This window comes from Athene noctua, chromosome 1 (genome assembly GCF_965140245.1).
Source record: "Athene noctua chromosome 1, bAthNoc1.hap1.1, whole genome shotgun sequence".
NCBI lineage: Eukaryota > Metazoa > Chordata > Aves > Strigiformes > Strigidae > Athene > Athene noctua.
In genome coordinates this window covers 48,492,681-48,519,733 of record NC_134037.1, presented here as the reverse complement: position 1 = coordinate 48,519,733, position 27,053 = coordinate 48,492,681, and the positions used below count along the sequence as shown (strand labels likewise).

General features: G+C 34.5%; 1 protein-coding gene across 1 annotated transcript in view; it reads right to left on the bottom strand.

Moving 5' to 3' along the window:
- The window catches only part of GRIK2 (glutamate ionotropic receptor kainate type subunit 2), a 439,062-nt gene that overhangs the window by 178,401 nt on the left and 233,608 nt on the right, over nt 1-27,053 (bottom strand). Inside the window, exons 8-9 of the mRNA XM_074923172.1 lie at nt 25,758-25,865; nt 12,479-12,592 (exon numbers count right to left, since the gene is read on the bottom strand). Coding sequence (XP_074779273.1) covers nt 12,479-12,592; nt 25,758-25,865 — 222 coding nt within the window. The remainder of the gene's footprint in view (nt 1-12,478; nt 12,593-25,757; nt 25,866-27,053) is intronic.

Here is a 27,053-nt window from a genome sequence, read left to right as displayed (position 1 = left end):
CTAAAACATTAAGGAAATTTTATAAGAAATATGCACTTCATTGAAAGAGATTCATTCTGAGTCTGGAAAGTTATAATAAGTGATATTGCTTTGTAGCATTCAGTTAAATATTTCCATTTATTCTTGAACAGAAAAGATGCTAATTGGATGTGTATTCACTTTACAATGGGGCAGAATCAGAAATCAAAATGGTAAATTTCAGAAAGTAGAAGAGTAATTAAAAAATTGGAATTCAAAATGAATTAATGACTATTTCCATACTTCAGATGAATAATAAATTGCCACTCTATAAAATTACGGTCTAGATATTATAGGGGATCACATCCTAGACTCAATAATACCACACTATTAACTGAGAAAAACCACTCTGGCCTACTTGGATCTGGTTTGAGTGGGTGTTGGGACTGGAGAACCTACAATGGTTCTTTCCCATCAAAATTACACTATAATTTTATATTTTTTAGACTATTAATGTTTCAGTTGCTATATTCCATTCAGTTTTCCATACTGCAGTTCAGGAGAAATGAACAAAGTTCTACAAAATAGGATTAGGAAAGACTGAAAGAACATACATTTTTTCACCCAAGAAAGAACAGACTGAGAGGAAAATGAAAAAAGTCTCCAACACATACGAAGTTGCTGCAAAAAGGAATCAGAAAGTTCGTTTCTGTAAGGGAATAGAAATTAATGTCCTTAAACTTTGGCAAAAGAAATAAAGGTTAGAAATTAGGAGATATTTTATAATTATAACTATACTTAAGTACCATAGTATGTTATCTAGAATTTGGACTGTTTTGCTAGAAAGAATAACTAAACTCAATCACTTCTTGCTAAAAAAAAAAAAAAAAAAAAAAAAAATAAAACAGCTACCTCACCTACCTGTGACATGTTTCAGTGTGAAAAGAATATTCACCATCCAGGAAATGAAATCATAACAATTAAAAAATTGTCCATTTTTTCTGTGAGGTTCTGTGTTTTTGGAATTTCCAAAAATGTCTGGAACTTCTTTATCAACAGTAGATAATTCAAATATATTATTCCATATTAAATTGGGATTAAATATTCAATAAAATTGTTTATCTACTCTTTAAATCCTAAAATTTATTTCTGAAGGTGTAAAAGACCCTGTTATATTTGTAAAAAGATTTATACTTGTGCTTCCCAAATATAACATTCTATACATGCCTCTGTAGGCATTAGGAAATTCCTATGCAGCTTGAATGCTCATGTACAGAGATCCTAGACATTTACTCTCTGAGTTGTTTAAATATTTAGAGTCACACATCACCCAATCTATCTGGAATCTTGACAAGATGCTTAACAACAGTTTTGTTTCTATCTTCCATTCCAAGCAATCCTGAATTATATGGGGGAAAATTTAAATGTGTGTGATACAGAGGCTACAAATCATAAAGATATCTCATACTAAGACCTGTTTTTAATATTCACATGTTGAAATCTAACTGTCATAACAATAATGATGCTGTAATGTTATTGAGAGAATCTGTGAAAATAGTCTTGATGGCATATACAAGAAAATTATTTTCAACTCTGTAGCGCTAAATTTTTCCAAGTTGCTCACCTGTGTTACATTGATTGAACATTTACAGCCACCCATGCATGAAAGGGTGGTTGCATCTTCCAGATAACTCAAGCTCGTGTTCGTAGAATTAATTAGCCAAGCCAGACATTTCAGACTGCTAACTGTTCATGTGACTATCTCCTTCAGGTGCAATGTGGGTGCTTAGCACTGAGGAGAATGCATTTGCATGATATCTCAAATTTCTAAAGAAAACACAGAGAGAGTTATCTTGTTATACTGTTGTCCTAAGTGCTAGAGATTTTGAAAGTTTATCTCCGGCGAAAAAATAAATTTTCTAGTTGTTTTGTTTTGTTCTTCTTCTAAACCCTCCTATTTTAAAAGGAACTAGTGGCGTGAAGACTTCCCCTTCAGAGAAAAAACTATCCTTATTAAATATAATCAGTTGAAATAAAACCAGTGTTTGTTTTCAGATTAAATTTGATAGTTTGGTGATAAAGGTATATACTGAAAACTGGAGAAGTGTACTGCATGTTTCTGAACACAGATACATAAGCATAGTATTGCTCAGTATGTGCCTTTCTCTATCAGCATTGAAATAACACCCTTTCCATTTATTGCTTTTTTCTAAAAATATTTAAAACCTGATCATATGAGCACAGACATCTTTAATGTGTATGAGACTGCCACAAAAAATAGTGTTTGAGTGCCAGAGCAGAATTTATAGGGTATGTAGAACTTATAGTCCATAGTTCTAAGTACCATTTCAGTAACATTAAAGGGAAATATACTTTTAAAGCTGTGTATGGTCTTTCAACCTGTTCTTGAAGCTTGACTGTAGTTTGGATGCAGTAAGATGTTTGCTTTTCAAGTGCAAAAGGTATCATGACTACTTATGAAACGGTGGTCATTATTTTCCATGATTGTGTGACTTGACTTTTTTTCCTGCCCATGGGGACCTTAAGTGGAGTGCAAGTTGGATCATGCAGAGGAAAGCTGTCGTTTAAAAACCATGAGGTCAAAGGAAAGAAAATTATATGCACATATTCATCAACAACTGTTCAACGTAAAATATTTTTAAAAATCCAGCACTTTTGCAAAGAGATTTCTGAAGAGTTAAGAAAGTTAAAAAATAGTTTTGGAGCAATTTTCATCTAGAAAAAAAAAATCTACATGAAGAAAGTATATAACAGGATGTAATCTATACTTTCCAGAAAGGTTATTCTGTATCTTAGTAGTCTTTAAATTCAGAAGAATATATCTCTGTGATACTCTGCAGAACTCTCAAAGATTTAAGAGGATCGTGAGGGAATAGGGGGTTATTCTTAGAGATCGTTCTAGTCCAGCGAAAGCAAGTAAATACAATGCAGTCAAAGAAACAAAAATTGTTTCATGAAATGAAAATTTATGCCTAGCTAAAAAGACACCTAATCTATGTGACCTGTATCTCAGCACAAGGAAAAACAATTAACTGCAAAAGTGGCTATTACCTAGTCCAGTTGACTAGAAAGAAATAAGTACTTCTTCGGTACAAAACATTATGAGAAGAAAATTAATCAAGTCTAGAGAGAACATGAGGTACAAAAACTCTTTTATTAAAAACTTACTAATGATAAGTGTCAGGATTAAAAAAAAAAAAAAAAAAGATAATTGGAATCAGGATGATAAACCTAGCAGGAAAATTTGCATTCTCAGCATAGTTACATTTCTTGTTTCAACCATTTAGTAAAACCAAGTTACCCAAAAGACTTGCATTTCTTTTTCATATGTCATATATTAATTGAATGATTCTTGGTTAATGTTGTAAAGGATAAATGAGAGGATGAGACACCATTTATAAATACATGGCACTAAGTTGTACTACACACATCTCTTAACACAAAGCAAAATCAGGCTTTTATAATTATAGCATCAATTTGATTGAAATACATAGCAGACTGACATGGTCAATACTAAAATTACCTTAAATATTTTTTAAAAATAAATATATATATAAGTACCTAACTTAAAGGTACTGCAAGTTATTTGCATATCAGATTCAACTGACAAATAAATAACTACAGAATTAAAAGTTAATGCTAATTTAAATAAAAATTGTCATAACATCATTACTTATTTCACATATAAACTGACAGGACAAACCATCCTTGAAGTGAACATTTGCAAAATAATGGAGTATTTGATAACAAACATAGAAAGGGATCAAAGAAAGTTATCCTAATACACAGAAATTAATACTATATTGTTGTTACCTGTTTAAGCAATGCTTGACTGCCAAACCTAAGCTTCTTCAATTGGTGCTACATAAAATTGTGCAGAGAAATTTACACACATTTAAATTCATTAAAACCTGGCTGTCCAAAGTTGAATCATAATCAAGTTACCCCTTCTGAAGACTAGTGTTAAAATCTTTCTAGGTATCCACTCAGTACATATTTGTGATAGTTTCAGTTTTTGGTTTTTTTTTTTTTAAGCACTGACCCATTTTCTTACACTGACCTGTAAGGGGGAAAAAAAAAAAAAAAAAAATCTGGTATTTTTCTGATACAAATAGTGGGTGAACAACAAGTAAAAAGGGGGAGATATGGTGCAGACAGGGATTTTGGCAATATGGACTCAAGAAAATAGTATATATTTTAACATTTTAAAGGAAAGCTTTGAGAAATAATGATGAAAATCATAGCTTTAAGAAAGTGATTTTCCCTGAGAAGCCCTCTTGGGAGCAATTATTTCCTTAATTTTATCAACAGGTCAGCTTGCCATAAAACTTTGAGATCAAAGTAGTCATTTAATGTCTTATAAGACTAATATACCTTCACTGAAGAGTGATACACAAGAGCCCCACTCCAAGCCACATAAGCACTAAAGGTGAGAACACAGATAAACTAGTAAATGCAAGTCATAATTTTTCTGAGAAAATTTACTGCAAAGTACACTAAGCTAAAACTACTGCAAATAAAGATGTGGGCACAAGGAAGAGTGAAGCACCAGGCAGATTGAAAATTATATCTGTAAACAGAAGAGATAAATCATTAAAAAGTATTTATTGAGTAATACAAAAAAAATATACATATCATTCAAGACTGATATGACCCCCATGTGATAGATGACTGCTGTTTTCATACAAACTTTCTGTTTAAATGTACTGTTGATGAATAAAGACATTTTGCATTATTGATAAGGTGATGATGTCCTCCTGGCTGCATGGTGAACTGTAATCAGTGATTCTTTTCAGTGACAGTGAAGTGAAAATAATCAGAAGATGAGTCATTTGTCATTCACTGTCATCAGAGGGAGTAGTATCCTTGTAGATGCAAAAAAGAGGATAAATCAAGGAGTAGAAGGATTACATAATTTAATATAAATACTTTTCTGAAGTCCAAAAATAAAATATGATAAAAATTGAATAGATTACAAAAAGAAACAAGGAAGAGTTGTTTCAATTCGATTATATTAAAGACCAGACTAAATTATCAAAATGTTTTCTTCTGACTTTAAGTGCTAAGGCTCCATGAATTAATTAGTTTTTTCATAACTCTCTAAGTTGCATCATTTCTATGATACACAGCAAGTATACTATCTTCAAAGACTTTTTCATTAGCGATGACAATATGACTGTTTTTCCATTTTACAGTTTCATGTGTTCTACTTTCAAAATTTATTTGTATTTGTTGTTTAATGCATAAGTTGCATCATAAACTCAAGGCTTCCCTATGCAACAAAATATTATATTCTACAGATAAATAAAAGATTATGTTTCTACACATTGAATTAATATTGCAGCTTTACAGACTTGTTTTAGTGTTTCAAATGTAAAACTATCCCTTAAATGAAAATCTACTTATACAAAAGTGGGAATAGAAAAAATTTAGTGATAGATTCTTTTTTATTCGTTTGTCTTGGTCTGTATGTTTTCTTTTCAGATTTGGACAAGGAATACTTGACTTATTCTTGTGAGCTATATATTTCAACTACAAAGATATTACTAGAAATGACAAGAATAAATTCTACATTTCAAGTTATTCTAACGTTAATTTTATGCATAGTTAGTAAACATATGGAATGTTCATTAATACTTTCAACATGGACATATGTATTTTTTAAACAATCTAGAACTTTCGTATTACTATCAGTATTGAAAAACGTAAAACAAAACCAAAAAAAATGGAAGCCTTGATGATGAAAAGAGGTAACCCATCTTCGAAATTTGCCACAGTTTGAACAGAGAATTTTAATCATTAGCTTCTGTTCACTAGGGATACTGGAGTTAAAAGGCTGCCATATCTAATTAACATTTATGTCAGATGTAAGGAATACACAATAGGTTTTCACAGTTGGCAGTCAAAATTCAAGTGGGAGATGTGAAGCTATCCACTAGTTACAATCAGTCAAAAAAATATAATATATTAGACATCTCACTAGTCATTTGAGCCAGAATATTCTAATAGAAGAAACTAAGGCCAGACACAAGAAAACACCAAAGTCCACTATATTATCTATAATAGAAAATAATTAAATATCTTATTTGACATCTTTTAAGATATTTCCTGGAAGATTCCCTAGTATGACCTTTTAGGTCATGAAACATATAGACATAACTATGCTTTGATAAATCATGGCCTGAAGAACTCAATCCATAGTTGTTCTTTTCTGCAGTCTCACTCCTCATTTTAACAGCCTCCTAAAAATATATAATTTTCTTTATTCTTACCCAATTTACTGTTAACTCTGGCCAGACTTTAAATTAATTCAGCTACATCCCAAGAACGTGTACTGTTTCCATTCCAGTAAAGCTAACCAGATATGAGTAGATGCCTATTTCAAGCAAAAACACTTGACTCAATAAATCACAGAACGTGAAAGCATTAAACTTGCAACACTGCAGACTGTACTAACCTATTTTTCAGCTGAACTGCATCATACTGTCTCCATGATACATGAGGAATATCAAAGACATTATTAGATCTTACCATAATGGAAAGCAAAACATTATTTTATTATGATGTATCTTAAATTTTCCAAAGACTGTAGAGAGAAACAAAAAAAAAAAAAAAACAACAAAAAAAAAAAAGCGAACCAGAGAAATACAGCAAGGATTTTCCTAGACTGATGGCCTTTGGTGTTCATAAGTGCAAATCCTGAAGTGGAGTTGTAAACTGATCCTTGCCACTATGTAAAAGTGTATTTTTATTACTAGTATTTTAGTTGAAGGGAATTGAAGCACTGGAGAATTTGAGAGACTTTGCTCGGGATGATGCTCCAAAACATGGAACCCTCAGTGATTATCTAGAGATATAAATAAATGGCCATCCTACCTTCTGCTTGCACCCAGCCAGAAGAAAAACAGCTTTATTGACCTTTTTCTACTAAGTCAAACTTCAACTTTTGTTGATTCCACTGCACTCATTCATATACTGTGACTCCCTTAAACCTCATAATTTTTTTCTGATAAACATCACTTACTTTTATGTTTAAAATACGAACAAGCTCTGTGGCCAGGCATATCTCTGAATACCTTGCAAGTCTGAAGTCCCAAAGGTTATTAGAAGTAGACAGACATTATGCTGGTCTCAGGACAAGGGTGATTTTCAGCTTAAATTCTTTTGCATTTTGAGCACCATAACTACAAAGCAAGCTAATTTATGTTTCTCCGTGGAAAAATTCCTGAAACACATTAAAATAGTTTGATTTACATTTCTGCTACATCTTCAAGAAATCAGTCAGTCTACACTGGTGACTGAAGACAAAGGAGTGAAATTAAGTTCAGGAAGGAGATTTAGGCACACACTGACCATGACAAGAAAGTATATTAAAAAGGTATAAGAAAAGTACTAAAACTAGAAAATAAGGAATTATATATCCCTTTAGTTTCCAAAGAAAAAAATTATCACATCTAATTAATCTAAAAATAGAAAAATAACAAGTTTATATGTTTTCTGCTAGACAAAAACAGTTTCAATTATTTCATGGCAGTACACAAAATTCAAATAGATTTATGAGAAATAAATAGTTATTTAAGACTAGAACATCAGCAGGAACCAAATATTACTGAGTTATTAATATTTCAGACTTTAGGTATTATTTGAATCATCCCAGAATGATACAACATTAATTATGAGAAAATGTCTATATCAAGTATCTTTCCTCAAACTATACCATGTAAATGAAAAAGATTATACATCTGCAGTTCTGCGTACGAGTGACCCATCTTTATAAAGATAAAAGGTAAAGTTATTATTTTTATATATATATTAATATAAAATTTGCACACTAAACCCTCATGCTTTAAGTGTCTTTTGGATGCAAAAGAAAGGGAGGGAAAGTATGCAAAATAAAAAATAGCATATCTAAAAAAAAAATCAAATATGCTAAATTCTTGGGCTTTGCTTGATTTTATACTGTTATTTTGAAAACAAGATGGCATTTATATGGCATCAGATTTCTACCCATTTGAAAAAGCAGCATGTATAAATAAAATACAGTGTGAGGATATTACGTTTTGAACTAAATAAAATTGTTTTGAAAATCTGCTATAATTATTCCTTCTTCTAAAATATTCAAAGCTATTTTTTCAGGGAAGTACAGTAAAAAAATAATTTCACATTTCTAAAGGGAAGTAACAAAAAACTGCTAAATTTGAAATTATCATACACCTTTCATAACTTTCACACATTTCTCGAAAAAATTAAACTTGGCAACTCTGAGCTTCTCAGAGCTTTGATGTAAGCAGATACAGAAAAGCACATAAAAGCTATAAGGGAAAGGAAAGAAGCATTCATTTCAGCAGAACAGGACAAAAGAACATGTATGATAAGATGTACAGGCTGATATGCAATTTAGCATAAATAAACAAACACCATGTACATACATTTATAAATATGAAAACTGAATTTTAAAGTTAAAAATTTCTAAAGTGAAGGTAAAATATCTACAAGAACAAAAATTTTTAGATACTTATAAATAAAATCTAAAGGGGAAAAAAAAAAGCAGAGTTCTGATAGCTCTCATAACAATGTCAATATAGGACAAACAAATTATAAGAAATACTTATTAATGAACTTGAAATGGGTTTTGCTGTGTTTTTTTAAACACAGAATATTCAGAATGTACATTTTTAGTTGTAGGATAGGGAGGTTTCAATGCAAATGGTATTAAAATAAAATAAAGCAATAGAGTCAAAAGAATTGAGAAAACCAAATCTATGATTCTAAAAGAAACAGCATATTTTTTTCTTTATTATTATTGTTATTATTACTATCTTTCAAAAGTTTCCCCACCTAAGAAGCCAGCTATCAGTCTATTGGACACGTTGAGCTGGTACTCTGGGCTGCTATTGGACCAGAATTTGGAAACCAGACATGCTTCTGCACCAAAACTAGATGCCAGTAGACTTCTGAGAAATGATGAAGCCCAGGAAACCCTGACCCCTTTTCGGAACAGAGCTACTGAATTGCTCATAAACCAAGGAATAATTTTTCAGATGGTTACCTATAGCATGCATTATGCAGAATTCAAGACAAAAAAGACCGCATAGTCCTTAGTCTCAGAAGATGAATTAATGAATCACAGTTTATTTATTATTATTTTGCCTATCAATATATTTTCATATTCAGTAGACTCAGCCACCACTGAAAAAAAAAAAAAAAAGCAGAGTATACTCACAGTTGTAAAGATCTTAATGATTACTATATAAAGGAGGAAGAATATGTCATTTGGGATTCCAGAAGACAGAATTAAAACTAAGACAAAGACTGTGATCTTTAAAAGAAAAGTGTTAAAGTAAACTGCAAAGAAAAATGACCAAGACTTCACAGTTGTCATTATACTATAGACTATTGTTGAGAGTTGTTAAAGTGAAAAACCAGTATAGAAAAATCACGTGAACCACTCAAATGAATTGCCTTTTTTTTTTTTTTTTTTTTAAAGCAGTATTTTCCAGACTGAATAAAGGAGATAAAAGGAAGGTGATAAAGAAGAAAATATGTTTCTAACAGCCGTAGCTTTTTAAGTTGTTCCTTTGCATTGCTACAAAATGAATATTCAGTAATAATATGCTTTCTTTCCAACAGAAGTGTATTTATTAAGCACAAAAAATAGAGCTACATGTGCTTTATGCACCAGATCAAAATTAGGTTTATTGTGAGTACCACTCTTATAATGTCTTTATAGCCAGAAAGAGTTACTGCAATTACCAAAACTTTCACTGAACAATAACTGAAGTATAAAAGGCAGCTACAAGTGAGCAACCACTTACAGTCCACATATTTCTTTTATTATTTTATTTAGATATGCGCAAAGAGGACAGATGCTTATAAAACACCACTAACCAAAAATTATCTCTTAAGAGAAAGGGTGTCCTTGAAAACAGAAAACAGCTGCTATCATACTTCTCAGGAATCTGCTTTTGTGAAATTTACCCGTCCAAAACCAGTGCTAATTGACAGCACTGCTATTTACATTTGTACAGATTGCCTTTTCTTGTGATCATTATTTCAAACAAAACCATTTAACTGTAAGTATCACTACACAAAATCAATATGATACATCCAGTATATGAACTCAAACCTCATCACTAGATAGATGTTAAAACATAAATACACTTGAAACGCCCTAGGTTATTGAGTGTTTCTTATGTAATCTCATGGAGATTGATCCTTGACCCAGCATTATTCCACTGATCTGGAATCAAGCCTACAATGATTGCTAATGAAGGGTGAAGATGATGCAAAGGTTGGTTGAGTACTGAGTAATGAAGGGAACAGGTAACTAATAGAGATTGGACTATATTCTGGAAAGTAATTCTTCTAGGAAGTAATTAGAAAAAATGTGAAACATAGTTATGTATCAGTGGAACGCTTCCAGAAAGGCAGGGTATCTAGATACAACGTAGCAGAGGTATAGCAGGGGTCAACTTGAATTACTAAGAAACACTGCTTGATAATGCAGTAGTTCATATATATTCAAAATCTGAAAACTTGTGAAGGGCAGTGGGAAGAAAAACAACTGACTAATAATAGTCTAGAAAACATGCTTTTACTTTAAGAGACTATAAGAGGTTCATTTACCTTTTCTAAAAAAGATACCCAAGAGATTATATGTTTATAAATCATAATTAAGAGTACAAGAGAAATTTGTGGTAAAACTGTGCTGGTCTGAGCATAAGAACTTATATCTGAAAGTGAGTCAGCCATGTTCCAATTATAGATCAGGTATATATTTTTCCACAATTAGTGGAAGAAATGAAACAAAGGATTTAAGATTTTCTATAATTTCTAAATCTTCAAATAAAAAAACAAAACAAAAAACAAAAAAAAAAAAAAAAAAAAAAAACAAAAAAAAACAAAAAAAAAACTTATAAGTAACTAAAAAGTTATCCACTGGATGAAATTATATGGCTATGTTACATAAAAGGTTAGAAGTACAGTGGTATTTGTATCTATGTACCTATGAAAATCCATTTTAGCTTGAAATGTCAAAATATATGTTGGTAGGTATAAACTTATTAAAGAATAAAACTGTTTGGAAGTAAATTATTTTTTTATATCTGCAAATTCACAATAATGGTAGTGGCAGACAAACACAGCAGACACTTCTGGAAAGTTTTTCATTTGTGTTAAATTAAAATTACTATTACAAAATTATTGTGTGGAAATTAGTGAACATTTATTTTTACATAACTAAATATATATAAGTAAAAAAATCTAATTCATCACTATGAGTTTATCAGCAATAGAAATTTTAAAAGTTACTTAAAATGTTTCTTCTGATCTAGTTCAAATAATAGTTCAATTACATTTCTGTATGTTTAAAAATTTCAACTTATAATCAAGTAATAATGATGATGAAAATAAATGTCAAATACATCTTACTTAGAAATAATATAACGGTGTTAGATTAACAAATGAAAGCAGAAGATTTTGCTGACTAAAATCATCAGGTTAACAGCCAAACCACTTCTGTAAGCAAACACCTTTTGTCCTCTCATATGGTTTTAAACTAAACAGCTTTGTGAAGGAACAAAACATTTCAGTCAATAATAAAGAAAGTTGAATTACTAATGAACTAATATAACTCTAAAACTGAGATAATTTACACAGAATCACAGAATCTTCTAGGTTGGAAAAACCTTGAAGATCATCCAGTCCAACCATTAACCTAACACTGACAGTTCCCAACTAGTTTAAACCTTCCCTGGCACAACTTGAGGCCATTACCTCTTTCTTGTCCTATCGATTATTACTTGGTTAAAGAGGCTCATCCCCAGCTCTCTGCAACCTCCTTTCAGGGAGCTGTAGAGGGCGATGAGGTCTCCCCTCAGCCTCCTCTTCTCCAGACTAAACACCCCCAGTTCCCTCAGCCGCTCCCCGTACGACCTGTGCTCCAGACCCTGCACCAGCTTCGTTGCCCTTCTCTGGACACGCTCGAGTCATTCAATGTCCTTTTTGCAGTGAGGGGCCCAAAACTGAACACAGGAATCGAGGGGCGGCCTCACCAGTGCCGAGGACAGGGGTGAGATCCCTTCCCTGTCCCTGCTGGCCACGCTATTGCTGACACAAGCCAGGATGCCATTGGCCTTCTTGGCCCCCTGGGCACACTGCTGGCTCCTGTTCAGCCGGCTGTCAGTCAACACCCCCAGGTCCCTCTCTGACTGGCAGCTCTCCAGCCACTCCTCCCCAAGCCTGTAGCGCTGCTGGGGGTTGTTGTGGCCCAAGGGCAGCCCCCGGCATTTGGCCTTATTGAAACTCACAATATTTACTTATAATTGAGATGAGAGTAAACATATATGGGCAGCTTAACAACTGGAGTTCATTCATGACAGTAATTTCTAAGTAACTAACATATACTACAGACTGTTCATTACTGTTGTGATTAGTATAACATATTTTATTAGCTTTCCTGTACAACCGTATTCCTGGAAAAGCAAATATAATTGCTTACCAAGATGGTGGTAACGATTAAAGAGCGATTGGACAGGGAATCTGTGATGTTTGCTGGTTTTCCTTTCTGGTTCTCTGTCATGTTAAGGCCACTCAATGGATCCCAAGTTCCAACCTATAAAACAGTAAATTACTGTGAAAATTGTTCATTAGTTACATTTCAGCATCTAGAAAGAACACTCCAAGGAAAAACAGATTGCTACAGGAAATAAAAAGAAAAAAAGATTGCTAATATTTATTGTTAAACCCTGTTCATTATTCTCTGTCATCACATTTAAATTCTGCTTGTTTAAAATATGATTCACAATACCTAAAAGCCTATTTCATGAAGTGTGACATAAAGTGGAAAAATGATGCAAAGAATGTCTAAACCTACTTGGAATACTTAATTCTTCATTTAACTTTCATTCTTCAAGATAAACCGCAGCTGAAGATTATTTAAGAGTTAGGTGGAAATTCATTTGCAGAACAGAGAGCATTGTCTCTACAGAAGGATTTACCATTTTCTATGATCAGCAGAGAACAGCAGAGCAAAAAGATGTTTTGGGAAAATGCAATGGAGAAGACTGAAACTAGGTTAAGTGTAAAAACTTAACTGATTTACAGATAAATATTCAGTACATAGTTCTTTTGACATTTTATACCTTGACATTCTTATTCCAGTAAAGACTATGCAATTTTTATCTAAGTAAGGAGGTCCAGGGTTATGATTTAAGGTTCAGGTCAAGGACAGTCTCACATATTAAGTACTAAGTAATGGGGTTTATGATTACATAATTTATCTGCCATTTCATCACTATAACACTAAAATGGGCAAGAAGTAAATAGTATTCATTTTTAGACATCACAATGTTTCTATTACTCTACTATCTAGGAAAAAAAAAAAAAAAAACACAAATCTTTCCCTTTTGTTTTTAGACAAGATTTTAAATTTTATTTCAAATACTAAGTAATATCTATAACAAATATATTTTAAAACTAAAAAATTCTGTCATGTTTAATTGAGAATATATATATGTATGTGTGTATGGATGTATATATAAACACACACAGTTTAAAAAGAAAAAAAATCTTTAAAACTGATTCCTGAGAAACTCTTCAAATACTTCTAAATGAGTTGTTGCAGTACGACTGCCAAGTAAGTTCAGGATGCAATGCAATATGGGTTAAATAAAATGAGTTTCATTTCTAAACCTGAGAATACAGCAAAGCATGAATCAGCAGAAGCTGTAATAGAGAAAAGACAAATTTGCTCCTTTTCTCTAAGATTTTCTGTTCCACAGAAATCAACATTTTATGTATCTTCTTTCCATAACACTCAGTTCCAAGAATTCTCTCCTTTGAATGGCTGTGATTCTTGAATTTTGGCCATTCAATACCTTGTAAACTGATGAAAGAATCATGAAAAGAGAACATGTGTCTCAGAAATACATTTGGACTATAACAACTAAAATCATTTCAAAGTATTGAAACTAAACCTTACTACCAAAAACTTTGCTTCATTTACTTTTTTAATATGATTATATTTGGTGACATGAAACGTTTTTATGAAACTCAAAATGCCTTGCAGTTTGGACTCAAGAAATTCTAAAAGACTCAAGAAGTTTTAGTTTCAATGTTCTGTTAATTATAGCAAACATTGTATTTTCTTCAAAGAAAAAACAAACTAGAATAGTATGATAGTAAGAATGATAAAGATTAGAATCACAGAATCATTCAGGTTGGCAAAGACCCTTGGGATGACTGAGTCCAACCACCAGCCCTACTCTACAAAGTTCTCCCCTGCACCATATCCCCCAACATCTCATCTAAACGACCCTTAAACACACCCAGGGATGGTGACTCCACCACCTCCCTGGGCAGCCTATTCCACTGTCTGACCGCTCTTTCTGTGATTTTTTTTTTCCTGATGCCCAGTCTGAACCTCCCCCGTTGCAGTTTAAAGCCATTCCCTCTTGTTCTGTCACTGATTACCTGTGAGAAGAGACCAGCACCAACCTCTCTACAATGTCCTTTCAGGTAGCTGGAGAGTGATGAGGTCTCCCCCCAGCCTTCTCCTCCTCAAACTAAACAGCCCCAGATCCTTCAATCGCTCCTCATAGGATTTGTTCTCCAGGCCCTTCACCAGCTTCGTTGCCCTCCTCTGCACTCGCTCCAGCACCTCGATATCTCTCTTGTATTGAGGTGCCCAAAACTGGACACAGTACTCCAGGTGTGGCCTCACCAGTGCAGAGTACAGGGGGACTGTCACCTCCATACTTCTGCTGGCCACACTATTTCTAATACAAGCCAGGATGCCGTTGGCTTTCTTGGCCACCTGGGCACACTGCTGGCTCATGTTCAGCTGCTTGTCAATTAGAACCCCCAGATCCTTCTCTTCCAGACAGCTCTCCAGCCACACCTCCCCAAGCCTGTAGCCATGCATGGGGTTGTTGTGGCCCAAGTGCAGGACCTGGCACTGGGCCTTGTTGAAGCTCATCCCGTTAATGTTGGCCCACTGATCCAATATAGAGAGACCCAAGTCCCTCTGTAGACCCTCCCTATCCTCACTGAACTTGGAGTCATCTGCAAACTTGCTGATGATACACTCTATGTCCTTATCGAGATCATCAATAAAGATGTTAAACAGAAATGGTCGCAACACCGAGCCCTGAGGAACACCACTTGCAACAGGCCACCAATGGATTTAGCTCCATTGACCACCACTCTCTGGCACTGTCCATCCAGCCAGTGCTTGATCCAGCAGACCATTCGCTCATCCAGGCCATGAGCAGACAGCTTTTCTATGAGAATTCTATGGGGAACTGTATCAAATGATTTTTGAAAATCCAGGTAGACAATATCCACAGCCTTTCCCTCATCCAATAGTTGGGTCATCCTGTCATAGAAGGAGATCAGGTTTGTCAGGCAGGACCCGCCTTTCATAAACCCATGCTGACTGGGCCTGATCCCCTGGTTGTCCACTAAATGACTTTTAATGGCACTTGAGATGACCTGCTCCATGACCTTCCCTGGCACCAAGGTCAGACTGACAGGTCTATAGTTTCCTGGATCCTCCTTTCTGACTGTTTTGTAGATGGGTGTCACATTTGCCACCCTCCAGTCCAATGGCACCTCCCCAGTTAACCATGATTTTTGGTAAATCATGGAAAGCGCCTTGGTGAACACATCTGCCAACTCTTTCAGCACCCTTGGGTGTAACCCATCCAGTCCCACAGACTCGTGTGCATCCAAGAGGTGCAGCAGGTCTCTGACCACCTCCTCTTCGACTGTGCTGACCTCATTCTGCTTCCCCTCCCCATCTCCCAGCTCATGAGGCTGGGTGTCCAGGGAACAGCCAGTTCCACTGCTAAAGACTGAGGCAAAGTAGGCACTCAGCACCTCAGCCTTTTCCTCATCCTTAGTTACCATGTTTCCCTCTGCATCCAGTAAAGGAGGGAGATTTTCCCCAATCATCCTTTTGCTGTTAATGAATTAATAAAAACACTTTTTGTTATCCTTAACAGCTGTAGCCAGGTTGAACTCTAGCTGTGCTTTGGCTCTCCTAATGTTCTCCCTGCATAACTTCACTACATCTTTATAGTCTTCATGAGAGACCTGGCCCCTCTTCCAAAGGTCATAGATTCTCCTTTTGTTCTTGAGATCCAGCCAGAGGTCCCTGTTTAGCCAGGTCGGTCTCCTTCCCCACCTGCTTGTTTTTCCCTGCTGTGGGAACAGCCTGCTCCTGTGCCTTTAAGACTTCTCTCTTGAAGTATCTCCAGCCTTCCTGGACTCCCACATCCTTCAGGGCAGCCTCCCAAGGGATTTTGTCGATCAGTCTTTCGAACAGGTCAAAGTTAGCCCTGCAGAAGTCTAAGGTGGCAGTTTTACTAACCCCTCTCTTTGTTTCTCCAAGGATTGAAAACTCAATCATCTCATGATCACCGCACCCTAGGCAATCTTCAACCTTTACTTCCCCCACCGGCTCTTCCCTGTTCACAAGCAGCAGGTCCAGGAGGGCACCTTCCCTGGTCGGCTCACTCACCAGCTGTGTGAGGAGGTTATCCTCCACACACTCCAGGAACCTCCTGGATTGTTCCCTCTCTGCTGTGCTGTGATCCCAGCAGATACCCGGGATGTTAAAGTCCCCCACAAGAACAACGGCAAGTGACCGTGAGATTTCTCCCAACTGTTTATAGAAAGCTTCATCCACCTCACTGCTTTGGCTGGGAGGTCTATAGCAGACTCCCGCGGCAAGATCTGCTTTATTGGCCCATAACCTAATCCAGATAGTCTCAACCCCATCATCACTATACTTGATTTCTGAGTCTGTCCCTGCCATTTCTTGACATAATTGAAGCTGGACTAATTTCTATAAGATTTAACTTCAGATACACAAGTAGCATAAAAATTTCTAAGGGAACACCATCCCCTTATTTGATCAATTTCAAATTCTAAATTCATTAAATTATATGCTTTGTTCAAGTTCAAGTTCATAATTTATCTTGGAAAGAGCTAACATGTTGGTAATTAAGATGCTTCCTCCCCTACTTTTTAACATAGCCATAGCCAGAAACAAATGAATAATTATCAACTGTTAGAATTTGGGGTTTATCTAACTACATCCATACAGACTATAAGAACTATCAACACTATTTTAGAAAGAAATTTCTGTCTTGATAAATTGTTTTTCTAAATAATGTACTTGTATTGCTATTTTTGTTAATCAAAAATGTAAGAAATAGAACAAAAAATCAGATGTTCATATAAGACATTATTTGCATTATCTTTACTAATGAGCTCAAACTCAACGATTTCTACCACAGGTTCTGATATACTAATGCTATGTATAAATCCTTAATCACATAAACGTAGTCTCAAAGCTACTCCTTCTAGAGAAAACTGTGCATAAACAATGCAGAAAATTCATTCTTTTCTATTTTCTTAAGCAGCGTTTTAATTTTAAAGTAGCTTTTTGAACAGAATTGCTAATGTGTTTTCACTACAAAAATTTAAATACTAAAATTGTAGAAAAAGTAAATCAAGGTAGTTTACTACATATAACTGAAATTCAGATAATTTACAATTCTACTGCACTACATTTATTTCCAAAAAACTTTCAAGTTTCTCTGAAAAATTGATATGCTAATATACACCTTAGTGAACGTTCACACAGTAAATACAGTCATTGGAGGCTGTCAAGCCCTTGATCCCCTATTCTTCCCTTTGAGTTCCCGGAATAGTTAGACTATCCTGGCGCGAGCACGCCAATTTGAACTTGTTAACATTTATTATCCATAGCACAGGACCAAACCCAAGAGTTCTCATGAAGGTGACATTGTGCTCGACAGTGAGACAAAGAATCTCTGTGAGAAAAGCATTAGTTTAGTCAAGAATCAGGTTATTCAAATTGAAATAATTCCAACAGAAGTAACTAAAAGACTCATCATCGAGTATCATAGACTATTCTGTAACATGGCAATTGAGGTGCTTCTCAAGGACATGAAATAGAGTTTCCTGACTACACTTGAGTGATTAAAATCTTTCATCCAAGCTTTCATGTATGTATAATTAACTATCAGGTTACTGTAGTCCTGCAGAAAGTTTGGACAGAAGTTTTCATTCTTTTATTGTTGCTTTGATAAACCACAGTTCTCTATTTTTTCATTGTTTTGTTTTGTTGGTTTGTTATTTTGTTTTTTATTAAAACAGTTTCTAGGAAAAAAAATCAAGTAATTTGCAGTCTCTTAATTAAGTTGCATCATCTTATCTAAAACAGTGGAGGCAAAGCAAAGTAACCTTTATATAACTGTATAGACCAAGTCTTAAACCTGTAATCCAAATGAAAACTACATGTTTGTGATACTATCAAACATCTTACTAATAGGGAATTAACACCAAATTGATCTTTTTTTCTTTTATTGGAGATTATGACCACTGAGACAGTCATAGATAAAGGTAGATAAAGAGGAAAAACTAGGAAATACATGCCTGAACTCTGACTGTAGAGTCATCATTTTCTCAGAATTGTGTGTTGATTAGAAAGTTACCTGTGTCTATGAAGAAATCATCTCTTTAGACTTCAGTAAGTTGAGCTTTTGGGAGTGTTCTGGTGAGTACAGCAATATGCTTGCTAATTTCTTATATTCTTCCCTAGACTTCTGCAACTGGCCACTTTCAGATACAAAACACTGCACTAGATTAATCTAGAGATTCTTTTCTCATGCACCTCAAGAAAAGTTTGCCATCCACCTTTAAGCATGTACAGTCTGAAGTTTCCAAATCATCAATCAATCCTATATTACTTAAATAAAACTCTAAAATAATCTTCATATTTACTACTCAATAGGTCAATAGTACAATTTCAAAACTAAATCTCACCAGGTGTCTAAAAATCAGTGTCATTACCAAAGGACAAAATTCAGAAAATATTGAAAAGTTTTGTTAAAGTTCACACAAATTTAAAATTAATTAGATTTATTTGCATTCAAGTATATTGAGCATTTATTCTCAAAAAGATATATTGATACAATTGCATTTATTTACAAAAATTTTAATTTCATTTCATAGTAAAATGCAATTGTCATGATTTGTGAAGCAACATTACTCTAGAAAAAAAGTACTTGACAAATAATAAAAACTAAGTAAAAATATCAGATCTTTTAAATCGGAATGGATAATAATTCAAATTTTGAATACTGAAAACTACCGCTTCTCTCCAACACTACATACAGTTAATATGTACAATAATTTTTTAAAAGTTTTAATAGGTCTATATAGGAGAACAATTAGACATAATTATGATACATTCTTGGACCTATATCTAGGATGGAGAGTACTGATTACAGTAATTCTTCATGTAAAATTTATATAGTTCACTCAGCAATCTATTAGAAACTTGAGAATAAGAAAGCTCTACTGGACTTCAACTCAAAGTTACTAGTCTCTTCTGCAAAGATTATCTGGATTTTTGTGACATTTAGCAATACATTTTGTATCAGAATAAACATAAACCTTCTCAAACCTCAAACCAGATTCTCCTTTTTTCAAGTTTGTTGATCATTAACAATCAATTTCTGAATAAAGTTAAGCATAATTTAAATTGAAAAGCATATTCAGACTTGGAAATTTTTATAGGTTGTAGCATAAATTACACTTGCATAAAAAAAAAAGTTCACAGGTGAATATTGAGACGTAGCTTTGTAAATTTAACAGTATTACAAGAAGTGGTAATCACTTCTTATCCCATTTATTTTCAACGATATAGCATGATCCTAGTTTATCTTCTGCAACATGTCTACAGTGCATGTTTCCTCTTTAAAATAAAAATGTGATCTGTCATAAAAATTTGATTCTAAGTCATGCCAATCACAGTTCAGCAAGTTATTAAAAAAAAAAAAAAAATCAAATTTGTCGTCTCTTCTTAGCAACACCTAAACTTTCTTCAAAGCTACTGCTTTTATCAAGACCCATCTAATATAATTGTCATGGTTTAACCCCAGCCAGCAATTAAATACCACACAACCACTCCCTCCTTACCAGTGGGATGGGAAGGAGAATTGAAAGGGTAGAAATGAGAAAACTTGTGGCTTACGATAAAAAAAGTTTAATATTTTTTTTAAAAAAAATATATTAAATTATTCAATTGTAAGGGGTGGGGTGGGGTGGGGAGAAAACACAAAAAAGCAAAAATAAAGGAAAATAAAACCCAAGAAAAATAAGTGATGAAAAATTGGTCACCACCAACCAACTCACACCCACCTAGTTCCTGCACAACAGCAGCCCCTGCCAATCTTCAACCCACAGTTTTGTTGATGAGCACATCATATGGTCTGGGATATCCCTTTGGCCTGTTGGGGTCAGCTGTCCCAGCTGTGTCCCCTTCCAACTCACTGGTGGGGCAACATGAAAAGCAGAAAAGGCCCTCTGTGCAAGCACTGCTCAGCAATAACTGAAACATGTTTGTGTTGTCAACACTATTTTCAGTACAAATCGAAAATGTAGCCCCATACAAACTACTATGAAGAAACTATATCCCAGCCAAAACCAGTACAATAATTCACAACCATCCCAAAAAGAATCACTGTACACTCCTCAAACAAAATTTGCTGAGTTTACATATACTTTAGAGCAGTTTACTGAGCGTTAGTCTCATGAAATGTTATCCATAAATTCAATTATTAGCTTTCTTACTTCAGCATGTTTGAGGAAAATAAATTTATCTTTATGAATAAACAAGTATTCTTTCAAGTATTCCTCCCTGTGAATTTCCTTCAAAAATCTTCTAAGAAAAGTAAAATTTTTTGGCTCTGAGTCAATCAAAACTGTACATACACAGTGAGGTGTCACAGTGAGGTGACACGAGCATTTTAGGAAGGATCGTTGACCTTCTACAGTGGTATCAACTGTCTATGTAGTCAAAATCAGAACCATACCAAACCCCCAAAGAATTGACAAATGGGTTTACAGTTTACCATCTTTATATATATTTTGTAGAGTAGTTAGTAATAGTGGTGATTACATCAAGAAAATAATTATTTATACTCTAGAATGAGTAACATTATTTCTTCCTATTTATGTATTTCCATTTACAAATTTCTTCATTTATTTTTCTTTCTTCAGAAATAACAATATGCTTTTTGCCAAATATCATGTTAATACTTCTGGCTTCCCTAGATCTGTTATCTCTTTTTACTCTAACTTTTACAAAACTCGCTTGCTGTTTTTTCCTAGGTCATTAATAAAGATACTAAATATAACAAGATCTTATGCTGGACCATGAATTACCAATCATGTCATACAAGGAGCAGCTGAGGGAACTGGGGGTGTTTAGTCTGAAGAAGAGAAGGCTGAGGGGAGACCTCATCGCCCTCTACAGCTACCTCAAAGGAAGTTGCAGAGAATTTGGGATGAGTCTCTAACCAAGTAACAAGCAATAGGACAAGAGACAATGACCTCAAGCTGCGCCAGGAAAGGTTTAGACTAGATATTAGGAAGCATTTCTTTACAGAAGGGGTTGTTAGGTGTTGGAATGGGCTGCCCAGGGAGGTGGTGGAGTCCCCACCCCTGGAGGTGTTCAAGAGTCGGGTCAACATAGCACTGAGGGATGTGGTGTAGTTGGGAACTGTCATTGTTAGGTTAACGGTTGGACTGGATGATCTCCAAGGTCCTTTCCAACCTAGTGGATTCTGCGATTCTGTGATTTTGTATCATTTATATTCATCCTGTGAGTAGGTTCCTGAGCAAGATTTCAAATCTGTTGTTAACATCTCTATTCAAGAAATATGATGCTTCTACAGTGACAAATTTTCATATTAAAAAGTGGTATAAAATTCAGGTATTTGTTATCTCCCTGAAGTATAGAATACTTTTCCTCATGATACAACTACTGTGTAAATACTGATTGATTGTAATTTAAATTATAATTTCCTTATTATAGTGGAATTTCACAGTTTGGGATTTTCACTACACTTAATCACAAATAGTTTCAGTGTGTCCAGAGTGACTGTCAGCAAATATCAGTGTATGTTACATTAGCAGCACTGCAATCGCCTGCTAATTTTGTCATTTTAATCTTACAAGCTATCATTTTTGTCAAACATGAATTTTTTATTTAGAAGTGCATACTTCTTATTGATTGATGCTTGATTATCACCTCTCATTCAAGAGTTCCAGGAACAGGTATCTGATGTCAAATCCAAAATCACACATGGCATCTCTTTTAAATCAATGACCAACTTTTCTGTTGTTACTGACTTCAGCAATCATTGCACTTAAAACATCATTTAGATCATTTCCCATTATATTAACCCAGCAATTTAACCAGGACATTTTTTTACAAAATCTCAGAAAAACAGATTTTCTATAAACACTTCACAATAACTCCTTTCTCTCCCCTTCATAAATATTTTTCTCCTCAAGATATCTCATTTTTCCCAAAAGCATTACAGATTACATCTGAAATTGTTGTGTTGAACTGTTGTCTTTCACATAAGAAGTTGTTCCCCCATACTTGGAAAGAAGTTAGATGAAATAATAGCTATTTATGGTATGGAAATACAAAACATAATATGGCACATGTAATTCCCATCTCCCCATATTCTCTCAAAATGAATAAATAAATAAATAAAGCAAAACTGTCCAGAAACTCTAATTACATAGACAGAGAGGCTTGTCAAGATGGCAGTTTGGGAAGAACATTGGGAACATACATGATAAGCACAGTGATGAGGAAAGGCTCCTGAAGAAAGAAGAAAACAGAGAAAGGGGATAGAAAGAGCAAACAGATGAAGAGGGACAAGTGGACAGTGATTATATGGAAAGGGAAACAGACAGTGAGGGTGTAAGGAAGAGAAGTAGGAAAAGGAGGCGGAGGAAAGAGGGAAGGGAAAGAAGGAGAGAGCAGTAGAAAGCAGGAGGGAAAGAGTGTGATGTAAAGAGAGTGCATGTCTGAAGGGAGGGAGGCAGAGGACTGAAAGAAGGGAGAGGGATTCATCATAACTTTAATAGAAGACAATCTTGTGAAAAAAATCCAACTTTGAGACAGATATTTAAAAAAAAACACAAAAAAACAAAAAAACAGCTAAAATGTACTCTCTCTACTGGGAAGTGTCCTGCTCTAGATTTTAACGATTCACCCTGGATTCAGGAAGAGTAGTATTTGTATTCTTTCAGAATAACAACTTTTATTCGAAGAAAAACATTTATTTGTCAGCACTGATTTCTCTTTCTCGGTAAAATACCCTATACGTTCCAAATATTTACTCAGTAATTCAGTCAGCTGTGCATGCACCCTAATTTTCCTTTTCCTCATCTCATTACACCCTACAGAAACCACTCTGCTCTCCCTCATATGTATCTTTGAACCTGTGTAACATTTTTCATCGTTCTTTACTAACACTTTCCTAACTCCTAAACTTTTCTAATACATGGTAACTAACTCTTAATGCTCTTTCCAAAAATTGTCATCACATTTTGGTTAAAAACTAATATTATCACATCCCTTTTATCACATGGCCAAAATGAGACATGAAGGCGGTAAAAGTATCTTCCTTTTCAGTGAACCTCAGTATACACAGCTCAGACATATGTCAGTTGTTTTAAAATATCCATATCCTTATACAACTAATTCTGCTGTTGTCTCTTACCTTTCTTTCATTATCACTGTTTCCTAAGTTCCTTTTTTTTTTTTTTTCTGTTATGTGTTTTATAGTACTGTATTTCCTGTTGAATTTTATTTTCTTCCCATATCTAATCTCTGCAGACCTTTTTGGTTTATTTCTATCTTTTCAGTGGGGTACATATCTCCTAATATATTGTCAACTGATTTTATTTTCCGTGTTGCTTGATGGTTCTCAAATGCCACAAAATGTTCTTAAATCCATCCCAGATTACAGAAACTTCCTTTCCTCATTTTCAACAGTTACCACTTACATGCAGACTCTTCAGCCACTACTGAATTATTTAGCCATTCCCTTGACATTAATTCTTCCATTTCCATTTCTACTAGGGAAAACAGGTTGCATTGCACCTATACTACTTGTATACAAAGTTAATTTGTTTTTCAAATCTAATCACTATTACAAATTGTTATTTCTACCTTTAAGTTTTCAGAGCTCCCTTCACAGAATATGTTGTGGTTTGAACTCAGACAGTAGCTAATAACTACATGGCCAGTTGTTTGCTCCCCTCCCCCCTGCAGGTGAAATAGGGGAAGGACAAAAGAAGAAATTAGTAGGTTGAATAAAAAAATATATATATACTAATAGTAACAAAACCAACAGTAACAATAATAAGTCCAAAACGGGTAAAATGCAGCAGTGGCTTACCGAGCGCCATGACAGGTGCGCAGCCCGCCCTCCCACAGCAGTGATCCAACTGCACTAGAAAATTCTGCCATGCTGACCCAGAAACCAAAAACGAGCGAGCATAAGAGAGCATGTGTCCGCCTATATACTGAGCATGACGTCACATGATATGGAATGCTCCAGTGATCAATCGGGACACAGCCGTCTAGCTGTGCTCCCTCTCAGCCTAAGGAAAGTTAACTCTATCCTGCCAAAACCAGGACAGAATGCTTCATAGGAAGACACTTTACTATCAGCACATTTTTCAGTGTCTTAAAATATACTTTAATCCTTTAATCACAGGTTTGCCACTGGACATTTTTATAAAATTTATTACCTATACAAGTGTTTCAAAGAATGCTCATGGCTTCTGAACTTTAAAAAAAAAAATCTTCCTATTAAGAGAACATTAATATTGCAAAACTAATACTGGGGGAAAAGTTTTGGAGAAATATGTTGTTTATGCTAGCTTGTTCACTAAATGAATGCAACTCTGCAGCAATGTGCCTTCCCTTAATTTATCTTTATATTTGTGGCCACAAGATCACCTTGGGGCAACAGCGGATAAAACTTTACCTGAAGATGGAGGAAAACAGCGTACTTTCAGAACAATGAACATCACCGTTACATACAAACTATTTACAAGGCAGATACAAATTGCAAGACCTGTGTCTGCGGACCACAACAATATGAGACACAGCAGCTTCTTGCATTGCCCAGGGTGGCTGGAGAAGAGAGGGAAGATGATCTGATTTCAGATCATCATGGTGTCATGTAGGCAGGTCAAATATCTGGAAGTGCTTCTCAAGCTTCCTTCAATTCAAATATACACAATATTAGGCTACACAGTAAAGGCATTTCTCAATCTTTGGTCTTTCACTCCATCTCTGTACAAGAAAAATTCATGTCACAAGACAGATAAAATTCTCAGGCTACTTATTCTTAATTTTTTGATACTATTTACAGATAGAAACTGCATTCCAAGAGAAACAAAGTTTCCTCTTAAAACATAGAAAATTGCCAAAAATAAGGTTTTTTATTTCATTCTGTTTGAGGTAATTTTTCCTAAATTAGTAAGATGTAAAGAAAAAACAAATACACATACCCATAGCTTTATATATGATGATAGGAAATGGTATTGGAATCACAAGTAAAACTAAACTCAATATAGATTGAAGACAAAGTATATTAATGCATGACTGCAGACCCAGCTATTCACTCTTCCCCAGTCCTCTTGAATCTAAGATTGCAGCTAGAAACACCCAGTTAAAAGGCCACTAACTGTCATACATCAAGATAACAGATTTTACTAGAAGAATTTGAAATCATATATCAAGTTGAGAACAGGTATATATTTTTATGTAACACACGAAAAGTTATTGAAAATGCTACTGGTTTTAAGGGGTGGAGTTTTGGTTTGTTTCCAACCACTTTGGAGGTAAACATATTACACACCTTTTCAAGACCTTCTTCCTTGAGGCTGATAACATCTAAATCAAAATCTGTCCTTAAGCCATTCGTTTTGTTGAAAGTTATCCTGCCTGTGAGGCCTTCCCAGTGGGCCTATGGAGAAAGAAAAAAATAATTTCTATATATAAATACCTCTTCCTCTTTTTTTTCTGCCCCCAATCCCCAAATTTTATTTTTACCAAAATGGGAACGTTAATTATTCATTCTACCTAAATAATTTATCCTGTAGCTGATGGTTTAAAAAACTATTTTATATCCACCTTTTATTAATTAAATAAACCTTTCTTCAGTCTTTACAGACAATTTTTAAAACAACTTTCCATGTTAGCCAATAGACTCTTCTTACTAAATGAGATAAAAGAGTTTTGTTTTCATTCCTCCATCATTCATGCATGCATTTCCACTTCTGCTTCCTTACATGGCCACCCCACCCACCCACTCACACCCTCATGTCTCAGTCTCTTTCATTAACACTAGATTTCATTTTTCTGTCAGGAAATTTCATTCAAATAAAGGCTTACTTTTGCAAGATTCTAAGTCCCCTGAAACCTCACTGAGACAGCTGAGGTCACTGAGGCTGTCTTCCAGACTTGATTCCTTACTTTTAATACAATATCCTCATTTTTTTATAACTTAAAGTCTACCTAGTTCTAAAACTCTATTGAACTGGAGGAGGGAATGTAAAAAATAAAATTATCATCCTGAAATGAATCAACATTAAAATCAGATTATATTCCATTGCAAATAGTTCTCTTTATCATAACATTTTACATATCTAGAATAAGAAATACTCTATTAGGAGTTACTAGGAGTACAACAGAGTTGTGTTCACCTTTACCACCTTAAGTCTCCTAGCTTTACTTTATATCCATAAACAGCATAATAGGAGACCAAGGCCACATATATTAATTCACCATAGGAGAAAACAAAAAATTAAAACCAGGGACTAAATTTCATTCTTGGATCCTTTTAACTTATTTATTTGATGAGTTTCTCATAGTCAGTCTATGGTTTGGGATTTCAGGGGTTTGGATTTTTATGCCACAAATGTTCCACACACAAACCCTACACCCCCACCCCAGTTATCTTTAAACAAAAGTTTTGTGTAAAATGCTGTTATTTCACACTTTTATGCTTCTTTGTTACAACCAATACCTCAGGAAAACCCACTTTCAAATAAGAATGCAACCTTGTCTACTAAACTCTTTACACATAACAAGCTGAGAGTTTCCCATCTACTGAAAAAAAAAGCCAAAAACCCAAAACGAAACAAAAAACAAA